Here is a 12,451-nt window from a genome sequence, read left to right on the forward strand (position 1 = left end):
GGTCAGCAACTGCGGTGACTAGTGACCTAATCCTTGTAGAGACTGATGGCGACTGACAATTTATATCTGGCACTAGTTTACTACTGTTTGAAAGATGAATATCAATGGTATAACTTAGGAAGAACATTGAAAGTTATCCTAGTACAATAAAAAACTGGACCAATACATAAACCATTTTGGACAACTTAAAATTTATTCAAAAATTATTTTTCAAGAGGAGAAAGAGGTGTTTAAACCCTGAGGTTGGGAAAAAGAAATCTTAAGAGTTTTTTCTGAGCTTTAGCTTTTCTTTGAGTAGTTTCCTCCCCATCAACATATTTACAAAACCAAACTCTTTCCTTTTCTCAAAAAATGCACCTACTGTACAGAGGAGAAGTAGGGGGGTGATAGACTAATGCAGTGTGAGAATTCTGAGTTTCTAACACACGAGCAATGAATTGTTTTCTTTCCCTATAATGCTGGGCTTTGGCAATCACTTGTTTAGGACGGAAGTCTTTGATCATGTGAACTGGCAGAGTGTAAAAGAAATACATAAATAAGCAAAGGCAAATATCCTTCTTACTATCCTTTTTGAAGAAAATCAACAGTATGTTAAAGAGCAGTAGGTCAGATACTGCTGTTCCTGTGATCTCAGGATCAACATTTTACTTTCTGTTGCTTTAAGTTAACTCTTCTGAAAAAAATTGGGGGTGGGGGGTGGGGGCGTTGCAGTGTCCTTTTCAAAATTAATGAATAGACTTCTTGAATAATCAAAACATGCTGAAAGCCCTTGCTCTTAGAATCCTGTGGGAAGTTTCCATCTGTTGATTAGCAGAGAAGCTTACTTTCAGTATTAACGTGCAACGGTCAGTTGCCTTCTGGTAGAAGTCAGTCTAGATAATTAGTCATCAGCTCAATAACTCCTGACAAGACAGGTTTCTACAGAGAGGACCCACCCCTCCCCAGTACCTTAGGGTTTTGCTTAATTGTAAAGTCTAACATCTTTACCCTTTTTAAGATCTTGAAACCTAAAACAATTAAATAATGTACTTCAATCTTATTAGTGGAGAAAATCAGTAGTAGAAAATGTATTGACTAACTACAATGGCCTTCCATCCTGGACACCGAGAGTCACCCTGGAGAATCGTCACAGTAATTGAAATAAAAGCCTTCGTGGGCTCTCCCCTGTGTTATAAATGTGTCTGCCAAGCAGTATGCTCAGAAACTTATTAATGGACAGCTATTTAAGATAATGTTCTTTATAAATGTCGTTGACGTGCCAGCTCCACACTTGCAGTCTCTCTAAGATTTATAATTTTCTGTTCTCATCTTCAAACTACATGAATATAACCCATTTCTAGTAAAGCTTCATCAAAGAATAATAAACAGAATGTCTTTCTTGTAACTGTACATATGCACTGATGTTTTCTGCTACTTTATAAGTAAGAGGAACTATTGAGAGAGAAATAGTTTTAAAAATAATTTCATGTGGACAGCTCACTAACTGTTTTCATGTGATGCAGGTATAAAAATGATCACAAAAGTAAAAAAATAAGAAAAACAGGCATGTTACTGAGCGATATGCAAATGATTTTACATGTGAATGTAGACATCTTTAAAATAAGCATTTAAAAAATTCATAACTAAAACCTTATGTGTAGTAAAACTTCTAATATTTTATGACCCACACATCATGTATCTTATGTACAAATTAATTTGAATAAATGTTTAATTTCTGTATCATCTCTTAATCCCATTCTCTCTTTTATATTCTCTCTCTCTACACACACACACACACACACACACACACACACACACACACACACACACCCCTGCCCCTTTTTTCTTTACCAAGTACACACATGGAATATTTTGACGGACATTAAAAGATTGAGGTCCATATTAAACTTCAGATAATAACAGCTACAAACACAGATTTTCTTTAGAAAACGCGAAGAAAGTATTTCTAAGAAATGAAAAGATAGTTGATTATACAGGTTAATTTTCTATGATTATAGAACACATGGGTACAAATTACATACACTCTATTCCTCATAAACTGTGAATTTGATGAAGAATTCCTTCAGTGAATAATTTGATTTAGAAATGAAGAGAAATTTGCTTTTGTGACAATAAGACAAATTCTTCCATTAGTGGCACCTACAAGAATAAAGCCTTTCCAAATCCTCTGGGTTCCCTAAACACTAAAATGGACCTCACTGTAGATATATCTTGGGTTTGGTCCAAAGAGGTTTATACTGTAAGTGTAGCACTTAAGTTGCTTTATCTAGAACAGTGAGGAGTCACAAACACTAGGAACAGAGCTTCTCTAGGCTTCAGCACAATGCTGTATCCTCTGGTTGCAAATTATACCTTAATTTACTTTTGTTTACTTTCAACTAGACAGGATGTTGATGAAATTCATGTAGAATGAGCCCTGGCTCTGGGCCAAGTGGGAAGTTCATAAACTTTCTTAGATTTTACTTTCTAGTTCCTTTTCCTACAACTTTTATATACTGCTCAGTAACTGACAACCACAAGTTTATATTTGTTTTTGTTTGTTTGTTTGTCCAAAAACTACCCCTCAAGTAATTCTGTTGAGATTTGGAGCTGATTGTCTAGTTGTCACTTTAAACAGTATTGCAACATAGTTATGGTAAAGTTTAATCTCTGCTAACAGGCTTGCTTATTGTTGACCAGATATAGCTTCTAAGCCATTAAGAATTACATATTTTCTTGACCTGAGCCTTTCAGGTCCAGTGTGAGCTAGCCGAGAAACTAAAGTAGGCAAGGGTGTTTTGGCTCCAAGGGAGAGAACAAATGAAAATGCAAATAATTTAGGAGGCTGAAGGGAAAAACATGGATGGATGGGGCTAGGATTGTCCAAGAGGAGGGAAGAGAATGAAAAGGGTAGAAAATAGAAGCATGCAAATTCAAAATTTAAGCTGAGAATGAAAAACTCAGGAACTGAAAAGGATAAGCCGGCAAAGTAAGAGGAGGTAGGATCCCAGAAGCAAAAAACAAACAAACAAACAAACAAAATGGGAGTTGTGAAAAGAATGGAGCCATCTGTAGTGTCAAATGTTGCAGTGAGCTCAAGTAACAGGAGACTAGAAGAGTGCTCAGGGATGCTGGGGACCGTGATTTCATGGTGGACTTTGAGAGAGCATTTTGAGAAGACTGATTGGCTGAGAAGGATGGGAAGTGGAGCCAGCGAGCGTAAGCAACACTGATGGAAATATTTGGTAATGGGCGGGAAGAAGCAGAGTGAATAGTTTGAGATGGAGAGAAGACTGAGGGAAGAGATGCATTGGATTTTTTGGTTTTTGAAACTAAAACTCCATTTCTGATATAAATATGAGAACTTAAAAAGCTCCTGGAGTATTTAGAAGGTTTCAGGGCTTTAGCTTTAAAATAGCAAAATAGAAATAAACGGACAAAGTTAATTTAGTCACTTGAAATAATTTACATTAAGCTTAAACACAAAATTTACGTATTTTTAAACTCTAATCAACTTAATTTAGGATACACTGAGACATATCTCATAAATATCAATTAAAATGACAATGTGGGCTTCCCTGGTGGTGCAGTGGTTGAGAGTCTGCCTGCCAATGCAGGGGACACGGGTTCGAGCCCTGGTCTGGGAAGATCCCACATGCCGTGGAGCAACTGGGCCCGTGAGCCACAATTACTGAGCCTGCGCGTCTGGAGCCTGTGCTCCGCAACAAGAGAGGCCGTGATAGTGAGAGGCCCACGCACCGCGATGAAGAGTGGCCCCCGCTCGCTGCAACTAGAGAAAGCCTTCGCACAGAAACGAAGACCCAACACAGCCATAAATAAATAAATAAATAAATAAATAAATAAATAATTATTAAAATGACAATGTTGGGCTTCCCTGGTGGTGCAGTAGTTAAGAGTCTGCCTGCTGGTGCTGGGGACACAGATTTGATGCCTGCCCTGGGAAGATCCCACATGCCACGGACCGGCTAAGCCCGTGCACCACAGCTACTGAGCCTGTGCTCTAGAGCCCACGAGCCACAACTACTGAAGCCCGTGTGCCTAGAGCCTATGCTCTGCAAAAAGAGAAGCCATGGCAATGAGAAGCCCGCACACCTCAAGGAAGAGTTGCCCCGCTTGCCGCAACTAGAGAAAGCCCACGCACAGCAATGGAGACCCGACACTGCCAAGGATAAAAACAAACAAATAAATAAATTTATAAAAAAAAAAAATGACCATGTTCGCATTTCCATTTCTGTGAATACCTTTATGTTCTGCATGCTGTTGATGACACGTGCCAAATATAATGTTGTTAGTTGGACATTAAATAAGTTAGAATGTGTTATATCTTTAAAATATGCTGGCATATTTCATAGAAATATAAGAAATATTTTCACTATAATAATTTTGAATAAAACCTTAAAAATAATAGCATTAAGGAAAAAACAAAAGATGACTTCTGTCAATTAAGATCAACAATAATCATGTTAAGTGCTATGGACTAATGAATAGGAGCAAGTAAAAAAGACACAATAATTGTTAAGTTACAATCTATCTTAAATGGGTCTGCATTCCTATTGGTTCAGCCTATAGTGAATAAAATGATGATCAGATGCTTTAAACTTGATATGGGTTGGATTTAAACAATTTAAGAAAACCGAAGACTGTGTCATGATCCTCTTCATCCTAAACTTCTAAATTTTCGTGTTTCTTATGACAGCATCCTAGGTCCCCTTCTCTTTTCTGACTAATCTCTCCCTAAGTGATTTCATTCATTCCCAGGGTCTGAAGTACCATTTACACGCTGCTGACTTCCAAAACTTCTCTCTCTAGCAAACGCCACTTCTCTAAGCTCATGTATCTATTTTCTCCTTCTTCTCTTCTCCTTCTCCTACTTCTCCTCTTTTTTCTAACAGCTTAATTGAGGAATAACTTGACATACAGTAAACTGCACATATTTAAAATGAAGCATTTGATAAGTTTTGACATACATATTTGCCCAAGAAATGATTACCACAAACAAAATGGTGAACGTAGTGACCATCCCAAAAGTTTCCTCAAGCCTTTTCTAATTCCTCCAATTTCCCCCACCCCCTAACTGGTCCCCAGGCAACCGAAAATCTGCTTTCTGTCACTAGGCATTGGTTTACATATTGTAGAATTTTATATAAATGGAATTATTTAATATAATGTACGGAATCTTCCTATGGTATTTAAAGGGTTTCAGGGCTATAGTTTTAATATGACAACATAAAGATAGACAAGGTTAATTTAAACAGCCATTTGCAAAAAGTTTTTTCATCTTTTTTTTGTCTGGCCTTTTTCACTCATCCTAATTATTCTGTGATTCGTCCATGTTGTCGTGTTTATCAATAGTTCATTCCTTTTTCTTGCTGAATAGTTGTATCATATGAATATATCACAATGCATTTATCCATTCACTCACTGATGAGCATTTGAGTTCTTTCCAGTTTTTGGCTATGACAAATAAGGCTGCTATGAACATTTGCATAAGCCTTTGTATGGACATGTGTTTTAATTTATCTTGGGTAAATACCTAGGAATGGAATTGCTGAATCATATGGTAGGCATATGTTTAAATTTCTAGGAAGCTGCCAACCTGTTTTCTAATGTGGTTGTACTGTTGTTATTCCCACCACCAGTGTATGAGAGCTCTAGTTATTCCTCATCCTCGTCAACCCTTGGTATGCTCAGTATTTTAATTTTAATAGCTGTGTACTATTATATCCCTAGCAATACATGATGTTGAGTGTCTTTTCAGTGCTTATTTGCTATATGTATATCATTTTTGGTGAAGTATCTGTTCAAATCTTTTGCCCATTTTTTAGTTGGGTTGTTTGTTTTATTATTGAGTTTTGAGAATAAATATATTCTTTTTCTAGGATATATTTATATCTAAATATACATTTTTTTCTAGATACAATTTCTTTAGCAAGATATATGATTTGCAAATATTTTCTCCCAGTCTATGGCTTGTCTTCATTCTCTCCTCAGGGCCTTTCAAAGAGCAGACATCTTTTTTTCTTTTTCTTTTTTTTAACATCTTTATTGGAGTATAATTGCTTTACAATGGTGTGTTAGTTTCTGCTTTATAACAAAGTGAATCAGTTATACATATGCATATGTTCCCATTTCTCTTCCGTCTTGCATCTCCCTCCCTCCCACCCTCCCCATCCCAGCCCTCTAGGTGGTCACAAAGCACCGAGCTGATCTCCCTGTGCTATGCAGCTGCTTCCCACTAGCTATCTATTTTACATTTGGTAGTGTATATATGTCCATGCCACTCTCTCACTTCATCTCAGCTTACACTTCCCACTCCCTGTGTCCTCAAGTCCATTCTCTACGTCTGCACCTTTATTCCTGTCCTGCCCCTAGGTTCTTCAGAACCTTTTTTTTTTTTTCTAGATTCCATACATATGTGTTAGCGTATTGTATTTGTTTTTCTCTTTCTGACTTAACTTCACTCTGTATGACAGACTCTAGGTCTATCCACCTCACTACAAATAATTCAATTTCGTTTCTTTTTATGGCTGAGTAATATTCCATTGTCTATATGTACCACATCTTCTTTATCCATTCACCTGTCGATGGACACTTAGGTTGCTTCCATGTCCTGGCTATTGTAAATAGAGCTGCAATGAACATCGTGGTACATGACTCTTTTTGAATTATGGTTTTCTCAGAGTATATGCCCAGTAGTGGGATTGCTGGGTTGTATGGTAGTTTTTTTTTTTTTTTTTTTCAGAATTAAGTTCTTTTAATAGATTGCATATACAGATGTTTAGCCATACTCTTTTATCAACTCTTTAAGAGTAGAATTTTATATCCAATTTACATGCTTCAAATACCATCTTTCCTATTTGTTACAGTAAGGTCTTCTATCCAAATATCCACTTGTACACTGAGAGCTTTAAGAAAAAACAGGACACAGAGGGAGTTGCCATTTTTAGCAGCAATGAAATATCAACCCCTTTTAACATACCGAATTCAAGTCACTATCAGAGGTGAGTGCACCACAAAGTCACCAGGTACAAAATTGCTAGTTCATTTTTAAATTAATAACTTGAAATTACCCCTGCCCCCCACCCCATTACATCCCATCTTTTTATAAACAGCAAACATTTTGCTATTTTATACATAGGCTAACAGGCTTGTTTCAATATGAAAGTGCTAATTCATTTACAGATTTCTTTTAATCAGTTATGTAGTACTACAATAAATGTCCAATAATCTACATAGGAACAATCTTTGATGATGAAAATGATGAAGATTGAATAAGGCTATCGATTACCTTATCTTATTTACATATAAAGAATAGATACCCAATGGTGAGGAAGAGACAGAAATCGGACAAATACTCATAGGTGTAAAAATTACATCTACCTCTGAGCTTATACTGTAAATGAGACATTTTAAATAGTCCTGTAGCCCATGCCTATTTTTTCCTTGGAAAAAGAAAAGCTGCCTTCATGACATCCCCTCTTGTTGCAGATTTCCACAGTGTCACTTGAACTTTCAGTCAGAATCTTACTTTCTTCAAAAAATAAAGAAAATACTCCTTGCCCCCCAAGTTACCTCCCTCCCCCGCCAAAATCCTTCTGGATTCATTTTCAGTGCCAAGTTGCATGATCAGGTCCCACCTCCTGGGTTTATTTTGGTCCATCTATTGATCAGTTAGTTTAGAGTGGATAACATGAACCAGTTCTGAAACCGCTACTAGGAGGAACACAAGCTCTTCACTACAATCACACTGCAGGAAAGTGGTAACTCAATTCATCCCTGGTGCCGGGCCTCCAAAGTTGAAAGAACTTGGCACAACTGGAGCACTGAATTTGTATCCTCCATGCTTCTCAATCATTTTGGATTCATGGGCTGCTCTTCTTTGATCAGCTAGAGTTGCTATATCCTGTAACTGTTTTCTTTGTTCTTCATTAAGACCATGAGTCAGAGCCTGATACCACACGGGATTACGATTTTGTATAGTTTGAAATATAGCTTTAAATATCTGATACCCATCAACAGGGTTATCTTCATCATCAGTGATTGTGGAATAGCCTTCCAGGGCAGTTTCTTGAGCATCATCTTCTTCCCAGTCTTCATCATCTCCATCTTAGCCCGCTTGCTTAGCCAGGATCTCCAAATATTCTTGTCCATCTTCATCAATATCATCTTCGTCACTCCCCAGTTCCTCCGATTCATCATCATCTTCAGCTTCATCATCATCATCATCACTGTCATTCTCGTGTTCTGCATGGCAGGCATATGCTCTTTTTACTCCATTAAATAAAAGAATAAAAGCCGGCAAAATCTGTCCAGAAACCTGATTTAAAACTTGTGGTATTTGTTCCATATCAATAAGAGCACATAGGCCCAGAACACACATCTTTCTGTCGTGAAGCCCCAAGAAACAATCAACATCATTAAGCCACTGTGTAATAAAATGATTTGTAACTGGTTCAATATTATTAGGGAAGCGAAGATTTTCTAAGGTGTTGAGAAGTGGGTGTGGATTATAATACAAAGCTGCAATGGCAACTTGCAGGCAGATTGTTCGAAGTTCACTTGTCTTCACCTCTCTTGTCAGTCTCTCTAAAGCTGCTTCCACAAATAAGGGAATACACTGGTCAATGCCACGCCCTTTGCACTGCAGAATGATGACCTCTAACAATTTTGCTGCATGACATTCTGCATCTTCTCCTGCAACTCCTGTAAGAACCTTTTTGCACATACTGTATATCATTTCAAGGTACTCGGTATCAGAAGTGTGTCTGTATCAACTGTTACATAATTATGAAGCAGAGGCATCGTATCTGTAAAGTAATTAAAGCCATCTTGCTGAAAAACCTCAACTACCAGAGGTAGTAGCTGCCACATCTGTGGAGACACTTGTTGACGTGTCAAACTATGTGCTAAAGAGAAGATCTCCTCGTAGAATTCTAAGACATGCTGTTGTAAAACAGTTCCAATGACCTGTAAGCAGATTCCTTCAAGCTGCTGGGTTATTTCCTTATGATCTTCAACTACACTAAGAAGTGTGTCGATGGTATTCAGGATTCCCATAGCAGTAGCTGCTTTGGCATCACCTCCTTCTTCAACTGGCCCAGTCTGGATTACTTGATTAAATGTCATTGCCAAATGTTGTGTCATTTCTACTGCAATAGGAGTAACTTCTTCACTATACTCGCAGATCATTTTCTGAATTACATTGGTAAGATCATCATTTTCTGTTTTTCTTATAATATGAAGAAGAGCCTGCATGACAGGTCTGATGAATGGTGTGATGTATTCCTTAGCTTTCTCTTGATTGCTGATCAGCACTTGAAGTGCAGTGGCAGCTTCCACTTTAACAGGCATTTCCCTATCATCAATCAGACATCTTCGTGTCAGCTCTAGGGCTGTTTGCAGGTTCTGGTCACTTTTGAACTTCACTTCACAAAAATAGTGAAGAACCCAGCAAGCCCTCGCTCTCATGTAGCCTAGTTCACTGCTGAAGAGAGGGAATACATGATTCTGCAACATACATTCCATCTGATCTTTGTAGATCTTTTTCTTCAGAAGTATTTCAGCTAAAGAGCCAATCATATGCAGGGCTCCATCTTTTTTTCGAGGATCAGCATTTGGTTCTGTAAGAATCTGGTAGCAAAATCCCATAGTCTTTTTTAGTACCTCTTTCCTCTTACTACAAGCTGTAAACAAAAGTGTCTGGGCAGCAGTGGTAGGAGAGATGAAATCCTCAAACACATCAAACTTCATGCGTATATATTCATAGGGGTCTTCTTGCCAAAGTTCCTCATCAGCATCTGTATAGCACATCAATAGAAAAATAACATCTTGGATAATGCCTTGTATATGAGGCTTCAGATTCTTCCAGGTGAGAGCATGAGAAACTCCTTGATTAATATAATTTAATGTCTGTTGTAAAACTCGAGGAGCCATATATTGCTTCTCCTTGTACTGATACAACACATTCAATAAAACTTGTTGGACATCAACAGCAAATGCCTTCAGAAATACTTCAGCAAATTCATTACACTCCTTGGAAACATTGCCAGGGCTTCCATATCTTTCAAAAAGCCTTGCTAAGATACGTAAAGCCCACTTCTTACATTTCCACCATGGTAACTCAGGTCTATCATCTTCTTCAACTTGAAGTGTTTCATTAGGTACATCCCTGTTCACAACAGTCGTTAAAATTTCTATCCATTCTGTCAGGTTCTGTTGGTTTATCAGCTCCAGTGGTAGTGTATACTGAACAAGAGCATAGAAGATCTTGAAAATTTGTTTCTGGATGAGGACAGATTGATCAGACTGATCAGAAAGAAGCTGGATAAAACGGTCCTTTAGAACGGGCAGGAAATGTTGCACTGCTGCTACCAGTGGACTCCGTTCCTCTGGTTTCTTCTACCAGAACTACAACTGGCACTCTGACAGAGGTTGGAGCAACAGCTGGAACATTCCTTAGCAGGAAGATAGGTAGTCATAATTTTTCACAAGCTGATAGAGGCAAAGAAGAATTCCTAGCCAACATGCACTGTTATCAGACTGAAGGTAAAAGCCAATTTTGTCCACAATGGCAGTCCAGTGACTTGGATAATCATGTTTGATGATATGATGAATGCATGTAGTAAGCTGTACCCTGATGAGCTCAGGAGAGTGGATAATGGCTTCTACAATATTTTCTCGAATACAATGTTGATCTTCTTCTGGAATAGTATAAGGGAATATATCCCCTGGTGCCGTTTCCTGATCAGGCCAATACTGTGTTATCATATTTTTCAAATAGATAACACCTTCCTGTCTCACAGGTAAATCCAATTGTTCCCACATAGTAATCTGAAGCAGTGTTGAAACAAAATTCAGAGACTTGCATGCTTCATTGAGCTGGCGCTCTGCGGCCTCACGCAGGGCTGGGTCCATGGTGCCCCGCAGGGCCTTGATAATGGTGTTGGGGTCCATTGCAGGGCGGACGCAGTCAAACCGAGGGCTCGGGTGCTACTGGGCCAGGAATAGCGCCGCTCACTTCGCACATGGACCCACCGCGCTCTGCAGCGGCAACCGTCGCAAAAGGAAAGAGAAGCGCCAAGGCCCGGGATAGAAGCTCGTCTCCTCGGTGTGGAGGCGGGAGATGCTCCGGCCACTTCCTGTCGGCGCAACCGTGGAGCCCTTTGGGAGATGTAGTCCACTTGGGCAGTCCGCAGCCCATGTGGCCCTGAGCTGTCGCTCCTACAGACAAGACCTGCTGGAATCCTATTAAGTTTCACCCAGAAATGTTCATCAGGAGAGTAGGTGTCCTTCGACCACCCAAGTAAATCAATGGCCCTCTGATCTTGGAGAACAAAATTAGCAAATTCTCTTGTAAGGGCTACATAGGTGGAGCCAAAGTAAATGGTGAGATTATGGGGAGGAGACATTTTTCTTATCCAAGTCCACAGCATGAAGGAAAACAATTGGTATTTCTGCTCCAAGTGCATATATCTGGTCCTTCTGATCATAGGAGGAGGAGACAGCACCCCTGGGGTGACGTTTTTCCCTTTAAATCCTTTTATATGCTGAATGATCTCCTTGTTGGTTTTCAGGGGGAAATCTTTTTTTTTTTTTTTTTTTATACAGCAGGTTCTTATTAGTCATCAATTTTATACACATCAGTGTATACATGTCAATCCCAATCGCCCAATTCATCACAACAACCCCCCCCCTAACCCCCCCCGTGGCTTTCCCCCCTTGGTTTACATACGTTTGTTCTCTACATCTGTGTCTCAATTTCTGCCCTGCAAACTGGTTCATCTGTACCATTTTTCTAGGTTCCACATATATGTGTTAATATACGATATTTGTTTTTCTCTTTCTGACTGACTTCACTCTGTATGACAGACTCTAGATCCATCCATGTCTCAACAAATGACCCAATTTCGTTCCTTTTTATGGCTGAGTAATATTCCATTGTATATATGTACCACAACTTCTTTATCCATTCGTCTGTCGATGGGCATTTAGGTTGCTTCCATGACCTGGCAGTTGTAAATAGTGCTGCCATGAACATTGGGGTGCATGTGTCTTTTTGAATTGTGGTTTTCTCTGGGTATATGCCCAGTAGTGGGATTGCTGGATCATATGGTAATTCTATTTTTAATTTTTTAAGGAACCTCCATACTGTTCTCCATAGTGGCTGTATCAGTTTACATTCCCACCAGCTGTGAAAGAGGGTTCCCTTTTCTCCACACCCTCTCCAGCATTTGCTGTTTGTAGATTATCTGATGAAGCCCATTCTAACTGGTGTGAGGTGATACCTCATTGTAGTTTTGATTTGCATTTCTCTAATAGTTAGTGATGTTAAGCAGCTTTTCATGTGCTTCTTGGCCATCTGTATGTCTTCTTTGGAGAAATGTCTATTTAGGTCTTCTGCCCATTTTTGGATTGGGTTGTTTGTTTTTTTTAATATTGAGCTGCATGAGCT

The 12,451-nt window shown here is 38.8% G+C and overlaps 1 protein-coding gene across 1 annotated transcript; it reads right to left on the reverse strand.

The window, feature by feature from the left end:
* Positions 1-7,654: 7,654 nt before the first annotated feature.
* On the reverse strand, positions 7,655-10,953 carry LOC118897699 (importin-7-like). Its single transcript, XM_036856954.1, is given in 2 exon segments — positions 7,655-8,760; positions 8,763-10,953. Coding segments are annotated over 2 exon segments (3,186 nt in total). The 3' UTR covers positions 7,655-7,765.
* Between the last annotated feature and the right edge of the window lie 1,498 nt (positions 10,954-12,451).

This window comes from Balaenoptera musculus, chromosome 7 (genome assembly GCF_009873245.2).
Source record: "Balaenoptera musculus isolate JJ_BM4_2016_0621 chromosome 7, mBalMus1.pri.v3, whole genome shotgun sequence".
Lineage (NCBI taxonomy): Eukaryota > Metazoa > Chordata > Mammalia > Artiodactyla > Balaenopteridae > Balaenoptera > Balaenoptera musculus.